Source organism: Grammomys surdaster, unplaced genomic scaffold (genome assembly GCF_004785775.1).
Source record: "Grammomys surdaster isolate TR1022 unplaced genomic scaffold, NIH_TR_1.0 125603, whole genome shotgun sequence".
In the NCBI taxonomy this organism is placed as follows: Eukaryota; Metazoa; Chordata; class Mammalia; order Rodentia; family Muridae; genus Grammomys; species Grammomys surdaster.
Genome location: NW_021620446.1, coordinates 622,796 through 648,916, shown reverse-complemented (window position 1 = coordinate 648,916; position 26,121 = coordinate 622,796). Strand labels below are relative to the sequence as shown.

General features: G+C 49.3%; 1 protein-coding gene across 2 annotated transcripts; it reads right to left on the bottom strand.

Moving 5' to 3' along the window:
- Window positions 1-2,412: 2,412 nt before the first annotated feature.
- Eps8l2 (EPS8 like 2) lies at window positions 2,413-24,504 on the bottom strand. 2 transcript variants are annotated; one of them, XM_028786887.1, is made up of 21 exons: window positions 24,408-24,504; window positions 21,491-21,572; window positions 21,354-21,409; window positions 20,469-20,533; window positions 10,021-10,182; window positions 9,340-9,489; window positions 9,190-9,269; window positions 8,899-9,047; window positions 8,744-8,814; window positions 8,475-8,601; window positions 8,232-8,320; window positions 8,057-8,131; window positions 7,681-7,829; window positions 7,453-7,585; window positions 7,096-7,208; window positions 4,956-5,061; window positions 4,262-4,381; window positions 3,934-4,006; window positions 3,639-3,819; window positions 3,419-3,551; window positions 2,413-3,274 (listed from the first exon to the last, which is right to left on the bottom strand). In XM_028786887.1, the coding sequence occupies exons 2-21, from the start codon at window positions 21,532-21,534 to the stop codon at window positions 3,161-3,163; spliced, it is 2,190 nt and encodes a 729-aa protein (XP_028642720.1). In that variant the 5' UTR covers window positions 21,535-21,572; window positions 24,408-24,504; the 3' UTR covers window positions 2,413-3,160. The 2 variants fall into 2 exon arrangements, with proteins under 2 accessions (XP_028642720.1, XP_028642721.1); XM_028786888.1 differs by lacking the exons at window positions 2,413-3,274; window positions 3,419-3,551 and having other exon boundaries at window positions 3,703-3,819; window positions 4,209-4,381.
- Window positions 24,505-26,121: the final 1,617 nt, after the last annotated feature.

Genomic DNA, 26,121 nt, shown 5'->3' with positions numbered 1-26,121 from the left:
ATTATTGTATATCTTTTTTTTTTTTTTTAAGAAGGAAGGGAAAGCCCTTTCTGAGTGGTATGGGAAGCCCTGTGTTTTGAATGGCTTGAGTAGCCACAGGCATCCATGGCCTGCTGTGGGTGGTCAGGAGGTTGGCAGGGCACAAAGACATGCTTGTCCCCAGACAGAGATGGGCCTTGTTCATGGAAATATTTGCTGCTGGTGGAGCTAGGCACAGAGCAGTAGCCACAGTGGTCCCATACACGGAGAGCTTATTGACTAAGTAGCTTGGAAACCAGCTCTGGGTTTGGGGATTTTAAGTTCATTCTTCCTTCTTGTCCAGGCAAAGCTACTCAACCTATGGACAGACTCTCTTCAGCCAGGGTCTCACAGGTGGTGCCAAGCTTCCCCTCTCTTCTGCTGACGTGCTGGGCAGGGATCAGGGTGAGGTGTATTACAATTAAGAAAGTTGCACTTGAACCCCAGCCCAGGTGGCCTTGGCTCTTTGTGCCCCGTTCTTTAGTCTGGACCTGCATCTTCAGGCTTGCCTGAGGTCACCCAACGTGGAGGACAGTGCCTGGTGCATTGTTCTTGTTTGTTATCTCTCATTTGCACAGATAGTGACACCCGACAGAGGAGAGTAAATAGGGAAGGTCCCAGGCTGGCTCGTTCTGGGGCTGTAACACTTCCATCTCTTCACTAGGTGCCTGTTCTGGGTGGTCCTTCGCTATTCTCTTTGAAAGGTTCTGAGGCTTCAGGACATAGCTCTGTTGGCAGAATGTTCCCCTCTATCCCCAGTAACACATAAACTTGGGTACATGCCTATAATCCCAGCACTTGAGAGATGGAGGCATTAGGAATTCAAGGCCATCCTCAGCTACATCAAAAGTAAGGTCGGCGTGTGCTATGTGGGATTGTGCCTCACAGAATTAAAAAGGAGAGCTGTCTCGGCCTTTAGGAATAGTTACTGCTGCAGAGGACCAGAGTTGGGGTTCCAGCAACCACAACAATCTATAACTCCAGTTCCAGAGAATCTGTCTGGCCTTTGTGGGCACCAGGCACACATGTGGTATATATGGTCTACATACAAACATGTACAGGCAAACATTCATATACATAAAATAAAAACAAGAAAATCTAAAAAAAATTGAAAAGCAAAGATTTTTTTTACTTTTTTTGTTTTGTTTTGTTTTTTTTGTTGTTTTTTAAACTATGTAGTCTTGGCTGGAACTTGCTGTGTAGACCAACTTCCAATTTATGTAGATCCTCCTCCTGCCTCTGCTTCCAGATTTCTAGGATTAAATGTGTATACCATCACATCCAGGTCTCTACTTTTAAAAAAGGACCTAGAGGTGGTGGAAGACCATGGAGAGAAGTAGGAACAACTTCCAAGAATTCAGAGGCCTGAGCTAACTGTTTAGCTGGGACCCGAGCACATGGGAGTGAGGAGTTGGGAGCTCCTGGGGCAGAGGAGGCTGTTTGGGTTTAGAGGTCTGAAGCCTCCTCAGCTACATGGAAGCAACAGTAAGTGTGAGAGGATGAGGAAGGGCTAGTAGGGTTAGATGAAGAAGCAGATACAGGTTCTAGAGACCCCCTAAAGGTGGCGCCAACCATCTTGGAGGTAAGACTGCTGGAAAGACTGGTCCCCTGGAGCTTGTCTGAACTGAGGGGCTGGACCCTCTGAGACCTGAGGCCAAGTCTGGCGGGGTGGTGGATTAGCTGAGGAGCAAAGTCTCTGCACCTCAGTCTCTGCACAGTACATTGAGGATTCAGATGATCCTTGCCAGGATTTGATTCGCTAGCAATTTGGAACACAGGACAGTCCCCACACAAGATACAAGGTAGCTAACAATCACCCAAAGATGCATAAAGAACTACCAGCAGATGGCACTAAAGGCTTGCGTCATAGGAGAGTCTCTGGCCAGTCAGGCCGGTAGGTACCCTTAAAGATCAGATACCTGGGTATCTAACTTGTCAGTGAAGTCTTTCAGGACCCAGCTCTCTTTTTGACACCTCCCTCATCTTGGAACAGGGTTCTAAATTGTGCTTCTACCTCCCTCTGATTCATGCTCCTAGGCCTGCTGAACTCAGCATCTACTCAGAATGGGCCCCTTGAAAGCCAGCTGGCTGTCTAGACACCCTCTGGAGTCCCTCCCAGAAATGTCCTTAGGGCCATTTTGGATGGGTGTGGAGGCAAGAGGTGTCCCCTGGAATGGCCAAAGCACTACCTGTGGACGGGTTTCTCTCTATTGGACAGCTCTTTGAAGGGCATGACCAGGCTTGGTGATCTACACGTGGGATCCCAGCCCAGGAGGCATAGGCAGGATGATTAAGAGTTCAAGGCCAATGCACTATCCCAGGAGAAAAGGAGGAGGAAGAAAAGGCAGTTTGGAGATTGGTGTCAGAGCACTTCTACCACAGGAAACAGATACGTAAGTTGCTAGGAGACAGCTGGTTTATTGACATAGCCGTGGAGTCCCCACTCTCTGGGTCTCACCAGCCACCAGCACAAAGGCTGATGGAAATAGTCAGGGAGATCTGTTATCACGGGCTCTTTGGGTGGGATGAGGCATTTGAAGTCACAATCTATGTCTGGTGCATTCTTAGCTCTCGAAGAAGAAAGAATACAGCACACTCTATACCAACAGGTCACCCAAGGCCTCCTGGCCTGGAGCCCCTGACCAGGTTGTTCCTGGGGTGCTAGCAGCGTGAAGGGAGTGGGCAAATCTGTAGGCAAGGACAACAAGCTGGCCAGCTGAGAGCTCAGCCCATCCTGCTGTTAGGGCAGAGGACGCAGGGGAACGTGAATGTAGAAGCGTAGAAGCGAGCAACCCAAGGGAGAGCCGTGGAGTTGGGGCCCAGCACCCCGAGGAACAGGAATCTCCATGTGCATGACGCAGACCAGGGGAAGAGGCCTTGCCCACCTGGAGAGTCCTGGGGCCTTGGCAGCAGGTTGAGAAGGGACTGGCACTGCCAGGTACAGGTTTGGCTGAGGCTGGCCTTGGTTTTGGGAGGAGAGTATGGGTTGGGGTGGCAAAGGAGCCACTCACAGGTATAGCTAGGCTCATGCCCGGGACTCTGCCTGGAGGCAGGTAAGCCAGTTACACCCAGCCCCTCTGTGTCCTTGGTATAAAATAATACACATATAAAAATAATACTCCATGCATTCGGGTTGGGCCCACTACAGGTGCAGCGAACCCTCTGCCTCTGGTGAAGTGTGTGGGTTGGTATAGCTGTCCTCGGCCCTCCTGATCTTGTTCATAAGCTTCTCCAGCTCCGACCCACTTTGTTGTTTCTAGGAAAAAGAGATTGGACCTCAGCTGGGAGGTTGGGGAATAGGGTGCATAGTCAAGGGCCTGCTGTTTTCTGTTTTTTCAGTGATCCCAGGCGCAGGTGCCATGCCTAGGAAGGAACTCAGAAGCAGGAGGGAGCTGCTCACCTCTAGGAAAGCCTTCTGAACGGTGAGCTGGCTGTACACGCGACTGCCCTCTTCCCCGCACACTTTCTTCAGTTCCTCCTTGTTGAGGGAGAAGAGCTGGGGTCCAGTCAAGATGCCCAGATTCTCCACGATCCTAGAGGCAAGTGGGTGTGAGGGTGGGGCCGTGGGCGGGGTACTGTCCTCCAGGCCCCGCCCCAGCGGCTGTGCACACGGGGCTTACCTGCCACTGAACGCCTTGGCTTCCAGCCAGGCGCGGACCTCCTCCGGACCTGACTCGAAGGTAAGCGGCAGGTGCACTGGCTGGCTGCGCTCCACGCGGAAGTTGCGCTGCGGCTGTGCCTTGATGTGGCTGATCTTTTTCATGAGCTCGTCATTGACCTCGTCCATATGGTGGATTAGCTCTGTGGGGCGCACGCTCTCAGCCCTGCCATTCAGACCCGTTCTCTGCCTCCCCTCATCCCGCCTCCCGCCCCCACGCCTCCCCGCACTTCTGACTCCAAAGTGGATCTACTCACCTTCTTTGTTCCCTGCGAAAATTGGGGGCAGTTTGTGGGTGGGGCTGGCTGGACCCCAGTATTTCTGGCCAGACTGCAAGAGGTGAGGAAGAGGTGAGGGGTAAGGTGAGGGGCTATTATATTAGAATTTACCCAGGACCCCAGATAGGTGGGCCAGCCCTTTCTCCCCTTGAGTAAGACCCCAGGAACCCACACAGCCCTGGGCCCAGCTTGGGGGCAGCAGGTTTCCAGGGATCAGGTTCAAATATCACATTGAGACCAGCTGCACCCCTGACCTTAGGGGCTCTGACTGTGCTGTAGACAGAATGGAGCCGTGGCAGGCGATCACCTGTTCCAAGGGGGCACCCACGTCCTCCTGCCGAGCCTCAGCCAGGATGTTGCAGGGTACGTAGCCTGCCTGGCCACTGCGATTTCGTAGCTTCCACCACTGCCGGCCATCCTCCAGCACCTGCCAAGTGTCCAAATGTCTGTGAGACACAGCAACACCTTCGTGCAGACAAGTACCGCTAGAGTCAGATGCTGAGGCCACTTGGCAAGCCCTTTACAGAGGGGCAAAGCATCGTCCAGGTATCTCAAGCCCAGCTCTTCATCGTCTTGGCATGTCTTGTCCTGATGAGCTACCCAGTATCTGCCTGGCCTCCCCAGTCCTGGAGATAGGGTACCTCTTAACCTGGTTCTGAATGCAGAGCTTCCCCCAGCCTGCTCCACTTTCTGTCCCTCAGTAGGTGGCCTGAATTCAGGATAGGCATAAATAAGTTGGTTCAGGGTAGTGCTCTTGGGTGGGCATGAATGACAAGCCCCTGCTGGCTTCTACTGAAGGGCTATCCACCATGGTAGGCCTTCAGGGACCCCCCAGACATCAGAAGGCAGCTCAGTGGCTCAGCCAGACTATGGTGGGGGTCAGAGAGGCCACTGGAGGGCCAGTAGGAAGCCCAGGTCAAGCACCCTGGGAAGATGGGAGGACTACACAGACCCTGGTCCCAGAGCGTGCCCCACTTCCCCTCTATAGCCCGAGTCCTTACCTCTAGGACCTCATCCTTGAGCACAGACAGCTCGTTGGCATTTCGTGCTGTGAAATCATAGAGGATCTTCACATACTTGGTCATGGCTGGTGTCGGCTGGTAGCCCCTGCAGGACCAGGAAGAGTTGAGACCCAGGGCTGGACAGGAGTCTCTTTCTGCTTCCCAGCTGCGGTTGTCTCTGGTTCTACTGCCCAGGTTGCAGTGAAGAGAGGCTGTGCTTAACAGCCGGGAATGGAAACTGTGACACTCTGGCAGGCAGGAGGGGGGCAGAACAGACTCCAAGAGGCTGGCTCAGCTCAAACTATCTTGGGGAGTCTCTTGCCCTGCTCCTCAGAGGGACTAGAGCAAGAGGTGTGCCTAGGGAGTGACAGGGTCACAGGTTCTCAGTTGACCACAGGGCTAGGATATTTTCAGTTACAGCCCCTTAGAGATACTATGTGTCAAAAAAAAAAAAAAGATACTATGTGTCCTTTCTGGAAGCCCTTTTGCATCCGGAGCAGGGGTGAGCTCTGGCTATTGGTTTCCCATAGCCAGGTCACCTTCCTGGTCAGTGTGGCCCTGACACAGGGCAATGTCCTATTCAGGTACACTGGAGAGGGAGGAGGGATGGGGGGATCCAGGTCTGTGCCCAGTGTATTGATAGGTTGAGAATGTTCCATACATGTGATCCTAGTAGGGATACTGGATACCAAGCTAAAGAAGCCCAAGGAAACGGGTCCCCTTGCTGGACATTCTTGTTTCTAGCCCTTGAAAAGGAGCTCTAGGACCACCAAGTAGACCCTGGGTAGGAGTAAGAACCAGAGGAGGGGGAGATAAGAGGGGTACCCCATGTCTTGGGCTTCTCTTTTATTCACTGTGAGATGTAGGATGCAGCATGGGGGAGGGGATAATCGGAGACCCTCCATCTGAGTCCCCAGTAGCACCACAGTGGGCAGTGCTTGGTAGAGCCGCTCCTGTTCAGTAAGTTTGTTTCCTTCTTTCCTTTTTTGGTTCAGTGAGTTTGTAACCTGATTTTAATTAATTAAAAATTTGACAGGGTCTCACTATGCAGCCGTTGGCTGCCTGAGACTCACAAAGATCCACCAGCCTCTGTCTCCTGAGTTCTGGGACCAAAGGTGGGGGCCTCCACATCCAATTTCCATCCCTTTCTAACATTGATTATGAAAAAAGAAACTATAGAAAGAACTAATGTAGCCAGACACCAGTGGCGCACGCCTTTAATCTCAGCACTCAGGAAACAGAGGCAGGTAGATCTCTGAATTCAAGGCCAGCTTGCCTTACAGAGTGAGTTCCAGGACAGCCAGTGATACACAGAGAAACCCTGTCTCAAAAACCAAAGAAAGAAAGAGTCAAAGAACAAAAGAGAGAAAGAAAGAAAAAACTGATATGAATTAAGATTTTGAAAGCAGATGTGACTTGAAAAGTTTCCTTCTATTATATGTTACAAAGCTAAGAGGAGGGGCTGGAGAGATGGCTCAAAGGTTAAAAGCCCTGGCTGCTCTTCCAGAGGACCCAGTTTCAATTCCCAACACTCACATGGAAGTTTACAAATGTCTGTAAGTCCAGTTCTAGGGGCTCCCACACTCTCACACAGACATGCTTGCAAGCAAAACACCAATGCACATAAAATACAAATAAATCTTAAAAAAAAATCAAAGTTAAGATGAAAATTGGTGGCTAACACAAAGTGAGCTGAGTGGTATTTTTTGGAGGTTTTGATCAGGTGATGCTTTGCCTGGGCATTGCTTTTACATCACAGGTCTCTGCTTATGTATTATGGTTTTGTGTTTTAATGGAATTTTTCATACTTTTTTTGTGCCTTTTCTTTGGCTCTCTCCTTTTCTCTACTTGTTTTGTCCTATTCTTGTTTGCTATGTTTTGTTGTTGTTATGAGAGAGAAAAATAAAGGCTGTGGATATGGGTGGGGGGGATCTGGCAGGAGTTAGCTGAGGGGAAACCATGATCAGAAGGTATTGTATGAAAAAACTATTTTCAATAAGAATTAAAATTATATTAAAAAACAAGAAGAAAATTGGATTCTCATTTGGAAAATATTTCACACCAGAACGGGGCATTTGGCACTGTGTGGAGATAGCACACATGCAACACTGTGTGTGGCACTCACGCTGTGGGGACTTACCTGTTAGCATGGGAGGAGCTGCCTGGTGGTGCAATGTCCTCGGGGACTTGGGGCTCAGAAGAGAGGCTGTGCTTCGGGGAATGTCGTACAGATAGTCGGCTCTTGGGGGTCAGCTGTGGGGAAAACAGGGAGCCTGGGTTTGATGTGAGGTTCAGGATGGGCTAGAGTGACTATGAACAGTCTTGGGACAAGGGACACATCTTGATGAATGTGCTGTGACCTAGCACCATTGAGGACAAAGGGCCAAATGCCCAGGCAGTGGTAACCCAAGGTGGTCCAGCATTGCAGGGGTTGGGGTAGAAGCCGGGGAGGTGAGCTCTGGGAAGGGGTGGACATGGGCTGGGCTGGGGTTCTGACCTGATCACTGGGCACAGATGCCAGTCCCTCTACCTCCCAGGGAGCCTCCTGTAGGACATCCAGGGGTGGTTCCCAGCCGCTGCGGAACTTGGGCACATAGAGTGGCACCTGTGGCTCCCGGGGCCACTCAGAGCTGTGGTCAGCAGTCCAGAAGGTCAGTCACATGCCCTGCTGGGACCAACCCACCTGAGACCTCTGTTTAGTTCATATCTTGCCCCTTCTCCATACCGAGGCCTCATCCAGGTCTCCCCCAATGCTTCCCACAGTGTCATCTCTTTGGGGACCAGGTGGCCACGCAAGAAGCTCACAGCATCAGTGGACAGCAAAGGGCTGGAGACAGAGCGTGCTATGTCTGGGCCACCACAGGTGTTGATGATCTAGACAGAAGTGAGTTTCAGTGGGGGGCTCAGCCCCCCAAATCCACCAGACCCAACCTATTACCCCTACCCACCACAGCTCTACAGGCTGGCCATAAGGGAGGGACTGTGGCCTCCTGGGAACCCAGAGCTTGAGTATGCTAAGGTGGGCACTTGTTTCCTCCACCTAAAACCCATGCTGTATCACTCTGTTGCCCCCGACCCCATCCTGTCCCAGCCCCAGTCACCAGATCCAGAGGCCCGAAGAGGAAGTGCACCAGCTCAGCTGCACTGGGGTTTTGGATGTGCTTCTGCAGCTTCGCCTGGGGGCGGGAAGAACAAGCAGGTGACAGATGGCATGTGTGTGTGTGGGCCTGTGTGACACCTCATCTGCACTCCCAGCACAGGGCGGGGCTGACTCACCAGCAGGTTGATGGCCAGCTTGGTTTTCTGGAAACAGTCAACAAACTCTCCCTCTGAGGGGGGCCGTGCCCGAAGTGTGAGGACACCCTCTGGCAAAATGTGGAAAGTTGTGAGCCTTGGACCCCCACTGAGTGCCTGCTGGGACCCGCCTGCTGTTGGATGCTGTCCCCCTCCAGACCCTTCCCTCCAGCTTAGTGTGTGCCCACCATTTCTCCAGCCCTTCCCTGTCACTCTGGTCAGTACCTGCCGGTCCCTTCTTGCTCTTCTTCTTCCCCTTTTTCCGCTGGTTCAACTGCTTGAAAGCCTCAGCTGCCTTCTGCAGTCGGGCCACGAACCATTCAATGTCATCCAGGGTACAGTTAAGGATTTGCTGAGGTTAGAAGAGGGACCAAGGGTCAGCCGTTATCATCCTTACCTACTGTGAGGACACTCTGGCAACAATGAGCCAGACCCAGAGTGCCAACAGGAAGCAGGCAAGGATGGAGAAGAGTCTCGGAAGGCTGGGCACCCACCGTCTCCTTCTCTATTCTCTGAGCCAGCACAGCCCGTGGCTCCTCGTCCTGAGATTCTCTGCGGCGATAGCCTGTTTGGGGGGAGGGGTACAGAGCAGCTGTTGAAGGGCTTTCCATTAACCCCAAGTGGAATCCCCACTCATCCCTCGGCCTACCTGGTTCACTGAGTGGCACTGGCAATGGCAGGCCCACACGGTTCTTGGCCTGAGGGGAATCTCCAGGCTGTCGCTGGAAGGGAATGGGGGCTGGGCTCTGTGGAGGGGGCAAGATAGACTGCCGCTGGCGGATCTTCTCCTGGTGTCCCCTAGAGGGCAGAGGAAGACATAGCTCAGCCTGGCCATGGTCCTCCTGCTTGGTGCTGCCACCCTGCTGCCCTCACAACCCAGGCTACTGTGCCCCAAGCAAAAGGGCAAGATCCCTCACTTTCTACACCCTTGGGGCCCTACTTTAGGGTCTGTGGCCGCATCTTCTTCCCCAGCCGGTAGTCAGCCAGGGCACTCTCAATGTCTTCCTGCACAAGTTCCGCCTGTGGACATAGGGGTGTCAAGTCAGCTTGGCCAACTGGCCTCTTGCCCACCCCTGGCTGTCTGCCTTACCTCCACTTCATCACAGTGAAAGAAGTGGATGTCGGGCTTGTTCTGGTCTGAGTCCTGGCACACCAGCAGCAGCACGGAGGAGTAGCGCAACTGGTTTAGCACTGTCTGGCTGTGCTGCACAGTGGGCAGTGGAAAGTTCTCCAGCTCCTCCTGTGGGAAGGTATATGGTGGGTGGGTCAGCCTTGCCCGACAGGCCTTGGATAAGAACGTAGGGTACCATCATGATAAATAACGCTATACATGTGGCTGAGACACCCCAGCAATGGGTACCTCTGGCCGTGGTATGTGGAATATGCTCCCCAGATAGGAACACATGTGTAACTCACAGGTGTAAAACAGGAACACAGCCCACACTTGGCCCATGGACAGGAACATAGACACTAATTGGGGATGCCCTAGAGCATAAGCCCTGGGACACAACCAAGTCTTGCTTGATACACCCAGGGAGGCTCTTGCAGAGAACAGTACCCTGGTTGCTTAGCACCCTAGCAGGTGCAGAGCTAAGCCAGTCTAGGTTGCCAAAAGTGGCCCAGACTCTCAGCTGGGTCCAGCTTTCCCTGAGCACCCTTGGCTCCATTCCCTTCCATAGACCAGCATGCCTCACACATCTGGATGAACTGGACATCTGACCCTGCCTCTGTCCATCAGCTCCCTGCAGCAGCTGCTGCTGTCATCCAGTACCTGAGACTCAACATCCAGCAGCCGCAGTGACTTGTCGTTCACCTGCAGCAGAACTTCCTGGGCCCAGACCTTCTCCTTGGAGCTCAGCTGTACCAGCTTCCGGATGGCGTCATCCACTGAGGCAATAGCCTCACTCTTGTCCATGATGAATGTGGCCAGGTGCTAAGGGAAAGATCAGAGGTCACTGCCAGGCACAGCTATTCTACTTCTTAAACCCTGGGCACAGGAGAAGGCAGTCTGGGAGCCTCAGCCAACTGGGGATCCTGAAGGGCCATAGCTATACTTCAGGAAGGAGAAGTCGCCTTTCTGCTCTGGTGTGTCTTTGTGGCTTATGATTGCTGACTAAAGTCCTCAGAAACTTTGAGACTGGGAAGGGGAGATGGGTCAGTGGTTAAGAACAGTAGTTGCTCTTTCAGATCAGAGTTAGATCTTAGCACCCACATGGATGCTCACAATCCTTTGTAACTCCAATTCCAGGGGATCTGACACTCTCTTCAGACCTCCACAGCCACGAGTCACACATGTAGCATACAGACACATACATGCAGGTAAAACACCCAGACATGTGAAATAATACAACTAAACCATTTCCAGACTTGGCTGGATATGGTGGTACATGCTTTTAATCCTAGTACTCAGGAGGCAGAGGCAGGCAGATAAATCTCTGTGATGCTGGGGCCAGCCTGATCCACATAGCAAGTTTCAGGCCACCCACAGTGAGATCCTGTTTCATATATGAAACTCAGGCTGGTCTCAAACTGAAACTTGTTATGTAGCTGAGTATGACCTTGTATTCCTGATTCTCCCAAGTGTGCAGGCTTGTCTTGCTATATCTGTGTGGGTCTGTGGTACTGAGGGTCAAACCAAAGACTTTGTGCATGTTAGGTAAGTACTTTACACACTGAGCCACATCCCAAGCCCCTCAGCCCTTTTCTGAGAGGAGGTTCCACTCTGTAGCCCAGGTTGGCCTGTAATTCACTATGCAGCTCAGAATGCCCTTAAACTTCCAGTAAGCCTTCTACCTCAGCTTCCCAGGATTTAGCTCTCCTCGATTTTGGCTAGTTTCCTTTTTATTTCCTTTAATTTATTTTTATTTTATGTGTATGATTGTTTTGCCTACATGTATGTATGTGTATAACATAGTTGTGCCTGGTGTCAGGGGAGTCCAGAAGAGGGCATTAGAGCCCCTGGAGCTGGGGGTACAGGGAGTTGTGAACTGCCCAATGTAGGTGCTGAGAACCAAACTTGGGTTGTCTGTAAAAGCCATCTCTCCAGCCCTTGTCTAGTTTTGTTTATATACAAAAAGAGAGTGACATGGAGTTGAGCAGTGGTGGTGAACTCTTTTAATCCTAGCACTTAGGAGGCATGTATATGTATATGTATATGTATATGTATATGTATATGTATATGTATATGTATATGTATATGTATATATATATAGTGCATAAGTGTTTCCCTACATATGTGTGTACTAGTACCTGGTGCCCATGGAGGTCAGAAGAGCCAGAAGAGGGCATCAGATCCCCTGGAACTAGAGGAACCACCATGTAGGTGCTTGGAATTGAACCCAAGTCCTCTGTAAGAGCAAGCACCCTTAACTCTGAGCCATCTTTCCAGTCTCTGGTGTAACTTTACAAACCTGAGTTCTTTGTGAGAGCAGGGAATACTCTTAACCAGTCTTTCCTGCCTCACTAATGTAACTTTTTAACAAAGTGAATCACATGAAATCTGACTGAATAAAAAGCGGAAATTGACACTCTTATTGTTTCAGGAATGAAATGACTATAGACTTTTTCACGTATTCTCCTATCCATTACCCAAAGGCCCTGTGAGCTACACTTGTGTGTTCAGACACAGAGAAGAGGGTGTTCTCATCCAGCTCCTACCCAGCCTCTTTACTGACAAACTAGTGACACCTTGAAAAGCATCTGTATGAATCTACCCTGGCAAAACTGTAGGTAACCTGCACAGATGCAAGATTTTGTACAGCTTAGCTTGATGGCAGCAAACAGGTTCAACAATGAGTAGGCAGAAACGCAGTGGGATGGGAGACAAGTCTTCCATTTGTAGCAGGCAGGGTAAACACTGAAACAAAACGCCTCACAACTAACCAAACAAAGCCATGCTGCTAGGCGACCAAAGGAGGCTCAGGAAAGGCTACAAGACTTGAAAGCATGGAGTTTTTTTGACCTTAATGGAATTAGAGCAGAGATCAATACAAAAATCTTCAGCAGGGTGTGGTGGTGCAAGGCTGTAATCTCAACACTTGGAAGATATGAGACAGAGAACCTGGAGTCCAAAGTCCTCTTCATCTACATAGCGTTCAAGGCTAGCTAGTCTGTGCTCTACGGAGCCCTGTCTCAAAAACAAACAAATAAATTAAAACGTAAAAGAATCCTCAAAGCTGGGCATGGTGATGAATGTTTATGATCTCTCTGCTTGGGAGATAGAAGCAGGGAGATCAGGTCTTCCAGGCCAGCCTGGGCTAGAGAGTGGAACCCTGCCCCTAAAACACAAATAAATGAATGGAGGAGTGAATGGTATATAGAAAAAATGGCTTATGGGTCAAAAAGAAGTCACAGCCAGGCAAATGGTAGTGGCTCATGCCTTTAGTCCTAGTACTCAGAAGGCAGAGGGAGGTGGATCTGTATGGTCTATGAGTTCTAGGTCAGCCAGGGATACATAGTAAGACCTTGTCTCAAAAATAAAAGAAACAAAAAAAAGAAGAAGAAGAAGAAAAAAAAAGAAAAAAAGAAAAGAAAATCAAAAATGAAGTCACAAAGAAAATGTAAGAAGATTAAAATATATTTGGAGTTGAATTAAAAAACTTACATATCATTAATGCTTCAGCAAAATCTCTAGCTTTCAACAAATATATTAGGCTTAACCAAACAAAAGAAAATAAAAACAGGGACTTGGGGCTGGAGAGATGGCTCAGTGGTTAAGAGCACTAGCTACTCTACCAGAGGTCCTGAGTTCAATTCCCAGCATCTACACAATGGCTCACAACCACCTGTAATGAGATCCGATGTTCTCTTTTGGCCTCCTGTTGATGTATATGCCACAGAGCACTCATATATTAAATTAAAACAAAAACAAAAACAAAACCCAACTTTAAAAAGCGATAAAGTAAGAAAACTACTCAAGATCAATTATCTAAGCCTTTACCTTAACAAGCTAGAAACACCTGCTGGGAGTGTGGTTTAGTGGCAGGATCTTTCAAGCATGCACAAGGCCCTGGGTCCCATCACCAGGAAGGAAGCTAAGCAAACAATGCAAACAAAGCACCATAAAACAAGACCCAAAGGAAATGGAAGGAAACTAGAGGCAAAAATCCACAAACTAGTAAACAATAAACACAGAAAACTCAAAACATTAAATAAAGCTCAAAGTTAACTCCTTAGCAAGGGTAGATAGAAGCAACAGTAACTGTTGGACATGTAAGAGCGGGACATGGTGGGTGGTATATTCCTACAATCACAGCACTCTGGGAGGCAGAGGAATGTGGAAGCAGGATGGTCAGTGCAAGTTCAAAGCCAGCTTGGTCTACATAGCAAATTCTAGGGTAGGTAGAAATAACTTGAAAGACTGCTACAAAACCAAAACAACAACAACAAACAAATAAACAAACAACTGCAACAATAATCAAAAACCAACCAACCAAACACACAAACAAAAATACCCACTGATTTTCAAAAACCCAAAAGAAAGAAGGGACATTACTAAAAATCACATGGACATGAGAATGAAACTTCTCTACAAAAGAAATCTTGCAGGCCAGCCATGGTGGGGCACACCTTTAATTCCAGCCCTCAGAGAGAGAGGCAGATAATCTCTGAGTTCCAGGACAAACCAATGTTACAGAAAAACTCTGTCTTGAAAAGACCAAAAAACAAAAACAAAAACAAAAACAAAAAACAAACAATGCCCCCCCCCCCAAAAGAAGGGTACCACTTAGAAGGCTTCAGTGGTAAATCCTAAGAAATATTTTTGTAAGAAACAACACACTACACAAACTTTCTTTGAAAATAAAGGGCAGAGGATAACTTCTCCACTGTCTTCAGTCAACATAACCCTGATGTGCAAGTTTGCCATGGTTATTATATAGAAAATTGAGGTCAGTATCTCTAACAGACATTTGATTTTAAAGAGTTCCGTGGTTAAGAGTACACATTGTCGGGCTGGAGATATGGCTCAGAGGTTAAGAGCACTGACTGCTCTTCCAGAGGTCCTGAGTTCAAATCCCAGCAACCACATGGTGGCTCACAACCATCCGTAATGAGATTTGATGCCCTCTTCTGGTGTGTCTGAAGACAGCTACAGTGTACTCATAAATAAAATAAATAAATCTTTCTAAAAAAAAAAGAGTACACATTGTCTTTGCAGAGGAACGGAACAGAATTGCCAGCATCCACATCAGGCAGCTCAGAACTGTCTGGAACTCCAGTTTCCCCTCTGACCTCCTTGGACACACACAGACACATGTACATAGATGTAAATAATAGTACAAAAATTTATAAAATCTTCAATCAAATGTTAGCAAATAAGCCTATGAACACACACAAAGTATCTTTTTTTTTCAGTATTGAGATTTGAATCCAGGACCTCCTGTATGCTAGGCAAGTATCCTACCACTAAACCATACCCTAAGCTCCATTAAAATCTATGGTGGTGTACTCTTAGTCTCTGTACTCAGGAGGTAGAGAAAGGCAGATCTCTGTATGTTTGATGCCAACCTTGTCTACACAGCTAGGTCCAGGACAGCCTGGGTCTATCTGAAAAAAACAAGTATTTATTTATTTATTTATTTATTTATTTATTTATTATCCATCCATCCATCTGTGTGTTTTCCTGTGCATGTGTGTGTTTACATGAAGTTCATATGTGCATGCAGCCACCCATGGAGGTGAGAAGAGGGCATTAGATCTCTTGGAACTGATGGTGTAGGTGGTTGTAAGCCATCACGTGGAACGTGGATGCTGGGAATTGAACTTGGGTCCTCTACAAGAGCAGCAAGTGCTTTTAACCACTCTGCCATCTCTCTAGCCCCAAATCATTTAAAATGATTTTTTTTTTTTTTTGGTTTTTCAAGACAGAGTTTCTCTGTGTAGCCTTGGCTGTCCTGGAACTCACTCTGTAGATCAGGCTGGCCTAGAACTCAGAAATCTACCTGCCTCTGCCTCCCAAGTGCTGGGATTAAAGGTGTGTGCCACCACTGGCTGGTGAGTAGTGAACAAATCTCAATAGCTTTTGACAAAACATTTGACAGACACCCTTTATGATTAAAAAAAAAAATTGAAAGGAATGTCTCCAAAAGCATGTGACACATGAATCTATAGAATATTTTTTGTATAGTTGGATATAAGGCAGGCTACTCTTATTTCATTCAGCACCATACTGGTTGTCTTAACCAGAGAATGGAGGCAAGAAAAACAAATAGCCAAAGAAGAATGGCCTTTTATTAATTAATTATTCATCTATTCATTCATGCATGTCTTGATTTATTTTTTGAGACCGAGTCTCAAATGTGGCCCCACCTGTTTGGAATTCTCTATGTAGACCAGGCTGGCCTCAAACTCGTAGAGATCCACTTGCCTCTCCCCTTTCAGGGCTAAGATTAAAGGTGCAAGCCACCATACTTAGCTTCTTTAAAACAAAACAAAAACTCTTGTGTGCCTCTCTCTCAATCTCTCTCTCTCTCTCTCTCTCTCTCTCTCTCTCTCTCTCTCTCTCTCCCTCTCCCTCTCCCTCTCCCTCTCCCTCTCCCTCTCCCTCTCCCTCCCCCACCACCCCTGTGTGTGTGTGTGTGTGTGTGTGTGTGTGTGTGTGTGTATGTATGTATATACCTGTGTACATAGGTGCTCACAGAGGCCAGAAAGGGGCCAAGATCCTCTTGATCTGAATTTACAAATATCTCCGAGAAGCCCGGTGTAGGTGCTAGGAACTAAACTCTGGTCCTCTGAAAGAGCAGCAGATGTTCTTCAGCTCTCAGCTGTGACTCCAGAGCCAGATATTTCTTTTTTTTCTTTTTTCTTTTTTTTTGTTTGGTTTTTCGAGACAGGGTTTATCTGTGTAGCCCTGGCTGTCCTGGAACTCACTCTGTAGACCAGACTAGCCTCGAATTCTCGAACTCAGAAATCCACCTGCCTCTGCCTCCCAAGTGCTGGGATTAAAGGTGTGCGCCACCACCTCCCGGCCAGATATTTCTTTTCAAACACTATAATTGTCTGTGAAGAAAGTCTGGTCTACAAGAAAATCATTAAATTCACCAAACTCTTAGGACATTTGACAACCAGACTAAAGCTCAATTGTTTAGTTTATGTAATCAACAGATAATTAGAAGATGAAGTTTTAAAAAACACAATTTATGGTGCACATACCTTGGTGGTCACCACAGTTGTCTACTTGGGCTAAGATTCTATTAGCAAGAGGGAAATCATGCCAAGTAGTGAAAACCTAGCCAGCTACCCAGTACTAGTGAAGTCACGGATCTTGGAGGAGAAACTACAACTGCCACTTTATTATACCAGCATAATCCCTAATTACATTTTAAATATTTGTCCTTATACCCACAGATAAGTGTAGTTCTCATCCTTCAACAAGGAAACTTTCCTTTGCAACAAAAGGAGACCATTACAGAAAACCACAACCAATCAAAATGGAGATCTGTGGACCCCAGTCCCAAAGATAAATCTACAAACCAGCTCCCACACCTAAAGTGCAGGGAGCACTGCAGAAGAAGGGGCATAAAGAATTGTGTGAGAGCAAGAGAGTCAGGAGTTTGCTGTGAGACTGTGTCTCCTAGGAGTGTCAGAAAGCTGTACCCATCACATCTCAACAAGATGACTGCCAAGCATGAGCTGAACAAGGCCAACAGTAAACATACCAAAGTGAACGGGGAAAACTCCACATTGCCTCACTATCAATCCTATGCAAAAGGCCTATAGGCAAGCAAGGAGGGCTGAGGGCTGGAGAGACAGTCTTCCCTAAAGGCACAGCACACCAAGAGGTTATCCCATACCAAATGGTCAGCCCTGAAAACAGACACACCAGTAACACTGTATGGACTGAGCAAGCTGTACAGTCAAGAATATACATGTATATGCATGCATGTATACATATGTAACAACAATGTCAAAAGAGGCCATGAATTTGAAAGAGAGCTAGAAGGGATTCCCGGAGAATGCTGAGGAAGGAAAGGGAAGGGGGAAATGATGTAATTATAATTTCAAAAAAATGAAAAGGGGCTGGAGAGATGGCTCAGTGGTTGAGAACACTTTTCATTCTTGCAGAGGACCCTGGTTCTGTTCCAAGGACCCATGTAGCAGCTCACAACTGTCTATAACTATAGCTCCAGGGAATTTAATGTCCTCCATGGGTACCAGACACGGATGTGCTGCACATACATACATACATACATACATACATACATACATACAGGGCAAAACATTCATACATACTATAACATAAATAAATCTAAAAATTTTAAAACAACACCATGAAAAAGTTAAAAGCAAAACAACAACAACAACAACAAAAGTGCCATTTGTGCCAGGTGTGGTGGATGGAACACACCTTCAGCCCTGGCACGGTGAAAGCAGAGGAAGGTGCTTGATTCTATGCAAACCACCCTAGTCTAAATGGCAAGTTCCAGGTCAGTCAGGGTTACATAGTGAAACCCTGTCCCAAACCAAAACCAAAACCAAGGCAACATTAAAAACACATACCTATTTATGTGGTGAGCATGACGTGCTAACCATTGTACTGGGTAAACCTCTCACAGAACCATTGTAAGAGAAAGAATAATTTAAACATAAATATGACCACCAACGTGAATGTCAGAAAACACTGTTAAAAAAATTAAAGAAATCTTTTTTTTTGTTTGTTTTTTTTTTTTTTGTTTTTTGTTTTTTCGAGACAGGGTTTCTCTGTATAGCCCTGGCTGTCCTGAAACTCACTCTGTAGACCAGGCTGACCTCAAACTCAGAAATCCGCCTGCTTCTGCCTCCCAAGTGCTGGGATTAAAGGCGTGCGCCACCACTGCCCGGTAAAAAATTAAAGAAATCTTAATAAATGGAGAAACATCCCATGTTCGTGGATGGGAACACAAAATATTATGAAGATTCCAATTCACCCTAAACTGATAATAGCTTGAAAGATTGGACTCAATGCCAATCAAATGCTAACAACATGCTTACTTAATTAATTAGAGACAGGGCCTCAAAAATAAAATAAAACAAAATAAAATAAAGTTGATCATGGAGCTAGATGCAAAAGACTATGCTACCATGAAAACACAGAAATCTTCAATGGTAGGCTTAGTCCTCTCACTTGCAGATTAAAAACAACCAGAAATGAAAGAGGGGTATAAGGCAGAGGCAGGTGGGTTTCTGAGTTCGAGGCCAGCCTGGTCTACAGAGTGAGTTCCAGGACAGCCAGAGCTACACAGAGAAATTCTGTCTTGAAAAACAAAAACAAAAACAAAACAAAAACAAAAACAAAACAAACGAAAAAAAAGAAAGAAAGAAAGATGGGTATATAGCTTAATGTATCCAAATCAAATATATCTGCTTATCAGATGTTGACACACATTAGCTAACAAATTACCAACTGGAGGAAAGTTTGCTTTTTGCTTTTTAGTTTTGGTTTGTTTTGAGACAGGGTCTCTCTGTATAGTTCTGGGTGTCACAAAACTCACTCTGTAGAACAGGCTGGCTTCAAACTCATAGATCCTCTTCTCCTGAGCACTGGGATTAATGGAGTGAGTCACCAATATCAGCTTACTTTTTTTAAGACAGGGTCTCTATCCTGGAACTCTCTATGTAAATCAGGCAGGTCTCAAACTCACAGAAATCTGCCTGCCTCTGCCTCTGCCTCCTGAGTGCTGGGATTAAAGACATGTGCTATTATGCCCAGCATAGAGGAAGCTATTTCTAATCTACATGTCTAACAATATGCACAAAATGCTTCTATAAAGCTGGGTACCCCTGTACACCGGAGGCTGGGCAATAGTGGAGGAAAGCCTGGACTGGACTGTGAAAGAGATGAGGTGTAAAGTCCTTCCACCCTCTCAACATGGTTTTCTTAAAATAAGCTCATGAAGCAAGAGACAAAGGTGGTTGTGAAACACAGGATCTCCCATACAGGGTAAATTTCTTAAAAAGACAAGTGTTGGGGATGGATGACAGATCAGCATTGCTAGGGATTAGGGCGGGGTGACTTTGGACACAAGGGGCTCTGAAAGTCACCTAGGAGAGATGGAACTGTTCTATGTTCCACTCTGACAGTACCAGAACTGTATGGTCCATTTATTTATTATATAAAAAGTCAGGAAAAAGTCAGAAGAAGCAAGCACAGCTCCAGTGCCCGATTGTTTCTCAGCCTCTTTTTCTGGGCCTCAGTCTTTTCATCAGAGAGCAATAGAGAAATCTGAAAGAAACCCTTGCGTTGCTGGCCTCTGAACAGGAAGGAAAGGTCCCTGCAACAGTGGGGCAGTGTCAAGCAGGATGGACCAAAGTCCAGGAGCCAGGCTGGATGCCCCACGTAGTTCCTCACCAAGGAGGACAAAGTTCCACTTCAGAGAAAGGTGGCACACTGTAATGGAAGAGGTCATTGCTGACCCTCCTGTGCCTCCATGCCCTGTCCTTGGGCATTGAGTGGCTGTGGTCACTAGATCATGGCCCATTGGCCCAGGTGGGTGGTCAGAACTTTGATCACCCAAGATAGCAGGGTTGAAGAGCCATGGGGATTCCTGATGGCTCTTTTGGTCCATTCTATAGACAAGGAGATAAGGTTCTGAGGATAGCAGCCTGCCTCACTTCTAGAGTAAGGGTCCTGTGTAGGGTGGGGAGACAGAAGACAGCCAGCAATACATGAAACCCAGTGCCAGTGCTAGCTGCTCTGGGGCTTCTCTTTCTACGTCTCTGTCACCACTATCTTACAAGCTTAGTTTATGGCTAGGAACACAGCTAGCTCCCAGTCCCAGGAAAGCCACTAAAGCAGTTCTTGAATTCTCAGTGCAAGTTGGAAGTGACTAGGAGAAGGGACACTCAAGCTGGCAGCTGGTCAAAGGGCATGGGTTATGTCTAGAATCAGCTGTGCCATCCGGGCTCCCTGTAGCTCTCAATAAAGAGCGTCTTTGTTCCATCATGTTCCTCCCAGTCCAGTTCCTTGTTTTGGGGCCAAGATGACAACTTCCTTCCATGGTCTTTTCTGAGCTGCATAGTGACATGGGTGATGTCTTAGCACCCTGGGTGGTATGGGCCATGGGTACCAAGCAGGCCCTGCTATGGCTATGAATTCCCTCAGCCATGAGAAGGCCATTTACCCACTATGGCTGGGTCCAGGACCAGCTCAGGGCAGTCCTTTGCTTTCACTTCCCACTTCTCCCTGAGCCTCAGTTTCTCCACCTGTCCCTGAACATACAGGAGGTATTTCCTGGTTCTCACCTGGACATGGTACTGTGAGGTCTCATGCATGATGACGTTGGAGTTGGAGTACTTCTTCCTCTGCTCTGGATGGAGACACAGATGTCATGCACCCCAAAGAATAAGACCCAGTCTAGTGGGACTTGACCCCCAGGGGCCACAGGGGAGAACAGAGTTCAGATGAGAGGTGGTACTCTTTGAACCCCTGAAGGCTCGAAGCTTCTGTGGGGACAGGGAGGATCCACAGGAGACCCTCTAGCTTGGCCCCATTACAAGCCCCACTGGGGTCCTGAAACTTCAAAAGTCAAGAGACTTATTCAGAATAGGAGGGGCAGCCTTTTACTGAGGATCCGAATGGATGAGGGGCAGGAAATTTAGTCTTATCTAATGGAGGCTGCCCACTCTCCTAGGGAAGGAGCCCAGGCCAAGGCTTTCCTATCCTACAAGCTACCATTGGAACATGCCTCTTCTCTGGAGCTCTTGCTTTCCAGGCCTCCAACTTCTACCAACTAGTAACCATTATCCAGAAGCACAAATTAAGGGCATGGTTGTGGAGGGGCACAGCCAAGCAGAAGTAGCCTGGACCATTGGAGCAGATACCTGGCAGCTGGGTCCCATCTGACCCCACCTAGTTGATCAGATTGCAGGGCTGCACAGTACAATCAATATTAATGCCCCCTGAATTATTCGTAAAGGCCTCTCCCCTTACAGCAGAGTGGAGAACGTTTAGTAGCCAGGAGCCTTGCAGATAGATATCCAAAGTTCTCAGTGAATTAAGGTCCAAAGGCCCCCTCTGAGCACTTAGAATTACCCAGGGTAGAGCTCAGCCCTGTGACAAGCCGGGAGGAGAGCACCATGGTCACATTCATCCTCCTTAAGTCCATGCCATCTTTAAACTGCACTCACCAAACAGGTCCTTTGCGCTCATCCTGGGCACACCATCAGACCGGCCTAGACTGCCACTGCAGCGGGAGAGGCAGGTGAGGGCAGGGCTCATGTCACACCCCTCCCTGGGGACTTGAGGGCGGTAGGACAACACTTACTTGGCAGCTCCTGGGCAGCAGCTCATGGATGCTGACTGGCTCATGGTGTTTCCAGTGGTAGCCAGTGTCAAGGAGGGCAGACCTAAAGACAGAGAGCTCAGCTGACGCTTTCTCTTGGCCAGGCTAGGCCTGGGTCTCTTCTCTCATTTCTTTCTGCTCCAGGGGCTAGAACTCTCAGTGCTGGGTCAGACTTCTCAGGGGATCTCTAGGAAGCAGAGTCCTCCAGACCCATGCTGTTGCTGGTAGCAATGGAGACCCATCTGGCCTCAGACCTTTGATTCTCTGCAAGGGTGTTCCCAGAAGCTGTCAGGGAGGCTCTGATGGAGGGGCTGGGTGGGGAATACTCTGAGAGACGACCTTCAAAAACCCTGAGGCAGTGAGAGAGGCCAGCAGGAGAGGGTAAGACCTAGGAGGCACAAAGTATAGATGAACCCCACTACTCCAACCTTGCCCCAGGCTTTACTACTAGGGACCCTGGCATATATGTGTGGACATGCCCACAGAGGTCAGCTCCTCCAGATCCAGCAAAGAGACCAGCCCTGATCTCCCTCTTGGGAGACCCTGGAGAGAGTAGGTATAGGGCAGAAGTTTCGGGGATGACTAGCCCCCCTAGTACAAACCCAGGTGACCAAATACAAGGCCTCTTCAGGTGTAGGATTCTCCCAGCTCTGACCTCCCTTGACTATATTTTGGGGAAACTGAGGCATGGCCATGGATGTGAGCAAACTTTCCTTATAGGCTAGACCTGAGCCCTTCTCTGGACACAACAGAATCTGGGGGTCTGGGCCAGCCTGACATTAAGTGAGGGCTGTAGAGAGACCTTCAGTGATAGGCTGCTTTTATGCCACTGAAAAGACAGGTAGATAACATTTCTGGCTGTCCTGCTGGAGTTCTATGGCCAGCTCTTCCTGAGGTCCTGGACCCACATACTGTCAACCTTCGTTTGATATGACTAGCAAGGCCACCATCCTTCCTAGCTTTAGCATTTCAACCTGCTAGGGTAGGGCCTCCAGCCAGGGTGCTGGTATGAGGGCTCAGGAGTAGGCCTGTAGTATTCTAGTATTTTCTGGTTTGACCAGGTCTTGAGGGGTGGGTTGCCAGGAGGTGAGGACTGTAGGCCTTGGCTATTACCTTGACCTGCTTTCTTGCTGCACCCCTACCCCCAGCCCAGGTCCTAGCTTATGAGAAGAGGCTGGGCCAGATTTCTAGGTCCACCTATCCATGGAGAATGTCCGGAATGCTCATGACCTCAGTAGGTGAGCCCTAGTGTTTGCTTAATGGGATTCCTGGCTAGCTCAGCCAAGGGCACCAGGCACGTGGGGCCAGGCATACACACACCAGAACAAAACAAACTGCTAGAGACCCAGGCCTGAAGGCACATAGATTCTGAACAGGCTTGGACACGCAGCCCTGCCCTTGGGGAAATCTAGGCCAGGACCTTAGGACTAGGTAGGAGGGATAAGACTGGGGCTACCTCTACCCTGCAAAAGGCTCCCTCCCTGGAGGCTTCTATAGCTGAAGTGGGGTAGGGAGACAGGAAATCCATATTAGCCATTGGCGGTGAAGATGAAACACCCAGGCCCAGAAGGTATAGGGACTCAGGCTGACCATGGTTTTGCTGTAGCCACTTTCCGGGTTCAAGGGAGGCCTAGCATGTTAGAGTGTTTGGTAGGTTAAGCAGTGGAGCGGGAGGAGGCCCTAGCAGGGCAAGGAGGGCGGAAGAACTGACTCTAAGTTCAAATTCCAGCTCTACATGCTGAGTGACCTTGGGGAGGGGTCGGCTTAGTCACCTGGGCTCTTGGCTGTCCTTGTGGGAACTGGGTGTGGTCCTAGAATTGGAAGGGGGAGTCCCTTAGGTCCCGGCTGGGTCCTATTCTGGGGACAAAGTTCAGGAATTGTCGGGGTGGGAGCAACAGAGGCTGAGATGAACCAGAAAGCTATTGGTTGGAAGGGATGGGTGAATCTGAAGAGACCAGCCTGGGAGGGATCGATGGGCTAACCAGTTCTGGATAATAGACAGCCCCAGGAGAGGTCCATGCATAAGTAGGACCACTGAGAGTCTAGGGTAGGAGGAGAGGTCCAGAAGTAAGTGCCTTGTCTTCTCAACAGCCAAGGAAGGCTGCACAGGGGATTCAGCAGAGGTGGTCTGTGGATATGCTTTTCCCTTTCCTGCCTCCAGGGATAGTTTCATGTAGTACCACAGACTTGTCAGTTCCAGAGACCTTGGGCAGCCAAGCTATGGGTGTCCATAGGCCTTCCCACCAGCTGATCCCCAACCCCCACATCTACTCCCAGCTCCTACCCTCATCCCCTGAGACTCCACACTTCAACTTTGACCTGAAGACTGACTAAGCCTGATGTTTCCCGGGCTCTGGGTTTCTTCTGGACTCAAACAGCCAGGAAAGGCCAACCTTCAGACACTGGGTGGTATGCCAGGTCAGATCCTGAAGGAGGTCCAGCCTGCTGGATGAAGGCCCTCCCTTCCTCACCACCTCTCTTGTCAACTGCCAGGTTCCCCTCATCCGCCCCAGGGCTGGGAGGGGGCCCGGACCAGGGCGAGTGAGTCACACACCGCTGGCTTAAAAATATCCCGAACCACTGGCCGCCGCCCGCTGGACCGACCAGGCTTCAGCCGAGCGGTTCTTGTGCTAAAAGCCCAAAGAAGGGTCAGGCCCAGCTTCTCCCCCAAGTTCCTACGACCCACGCCACACCCACAGCCCCCCAAACCAAGGCTTAGCTGTCCCGAGTCCGGCTGCGCCATCCCAAACCTCACACTCAGGTGCTCTCAGCTCCCCGTGCTGGGTTGCCTTCCAAACCAAGCGCCGGGACCCAGAGTCCCGAGCGAGAGCTCCACATCCCACGTCCATTCTGGGAAACTGAGACCCAGATTGGCAAATTCCCTGGCTGAAGTACTCACCTGCGCTCCGTCCCTCAGCACCTGTGCTTCGCTAGGCCCCTCGGTCAGCTTGTCCGCAGGCTGGCTGTCAGAGCCTCAGCGGCAGTGGAGCTCCCTCTCCCCGGACAGGCGGGACCTCTGCTGGGCCGGATAGGCAGGGGCGGGGCTGTGAGAGGAGGAACCTGAGCGACAGGTTACCGAGTCACCCGGGAGTGGGCACCAGGGAGGCTGAAGGAAAGGGGCGGGCCTGGGGCACCATTCCCCCCCCCACCGACACAGCACAGTTCCGCCTCCCTCCCTGCCTCCGACTGCCCTCTCAGCGGTCCCCAAAGCACCTGGGGCTTTGCAGCTGGCCCTGGAGTGCAGGGTGCGGCCCCAGCTGCTCTAACTGGCCAAGCTGCAGTAGCAGATGGGGACATGGGCCTGCCTGCAGGGGCAGTCCTAGATGAAGCGTATGAGGGCTGCAGCCTTGGGGAAGTCTCAATCAAGCCGCTATCAGGTACCCTCCACTCACAAGTTGCACTGGGACAGAGCTCTTTAGTGGTTTAGTCCTGGAGCGTTTAGGTTCAAAGCTTTTTGAGTTTGGGAGCTTTCAGCTCCTGGTGGGGGGCCCCTCCCTTCTTCACACACAGGAGCTTATGAGGTCTCTGTCCACTAGAGCATCTCCTGAGGGATGAGCTATCTCTAGAAAGGGTACCTGTCTCCACCATGTTGGCCCCCCAGGCTACCCTGCCCACCTTGCTATTTGACAGCTTGGGGCGGGGTTGGGTGAATCTAGAGCAGCCAACCAGCTGGCTAGGAGGAAATAGAACAGAGTTGTGGCCTGCTCGCCAAGGTACTGCCCTTATGTGAACAGGGACCCTAAGGCTCCGGCTATTGTTCCTGGAGTCGGGGCAGAGGAAATGGGTGCTGTCAGGAAGTCAGGGTCCCAGTCTCAGAAGGGCAGGGCCTTGGAATGTTTGTCCTGGGCAGGCAGTTAGCACTTCCTAGGGTATTGGGTGCTCTGCCCTAGAGGGCCAGGAGCACTGTCTGACCTGGCCTATGACCCACTTGACACACTTTAGGACATCACAGGTGAGTTGGACAGAGGAGTGGCAGAAGTGAACTCCAAGCCCAGCTCCTGATGAACCCCAGAGAGGCTTCCTGGTTTACTGCTGATCTCACAGAACTGGTCTAATCTTGCTCTGCCTGTGACCTCACCCTGGCCAGCAAGCAGGGGTCAAGTGGTCAGCTATGCAATGGGAGGGGCAGGTACATGTGTGTGCCCTGACATTCCTGGGCTGAGCTGGGGATGGGTAAAGGGCGGAGAACATGTAATGCAGCTCAGGTGGGGCTCCTTCGTGCTGCTACTGGTCTTCGAGTCTTTGTAAACTTTGTTGTGAGGCAGTTCAAGCTGGTGGTGGTAACTGATGTCTACTCTGGGTCATGCGAAGTACCACTGCCATGTGGCCAGTAACAACAGGGGTTTAAAAAACTTGGAACTCTGGCTTATCATGTGTGCAAGTCACAAGCTTCCTTCAAAACAGAGGTCCTGACTTGATGTATCGGGAGTGGCTGGGGCCTCCAGACCCACTGGGCTTAGCCCATTCTGCCTACCCAGGCTATACTTGCCCAAGCCACAGGGACATTGTGGAGGGAAGTGCTCATAGGCTTTCTAGACATTGGTTCTTCTCAAACCTGCCTGTGGCACAGGTAGAACATGTCTCTAGGCCATTCTGGTATTCACCATGGTCTC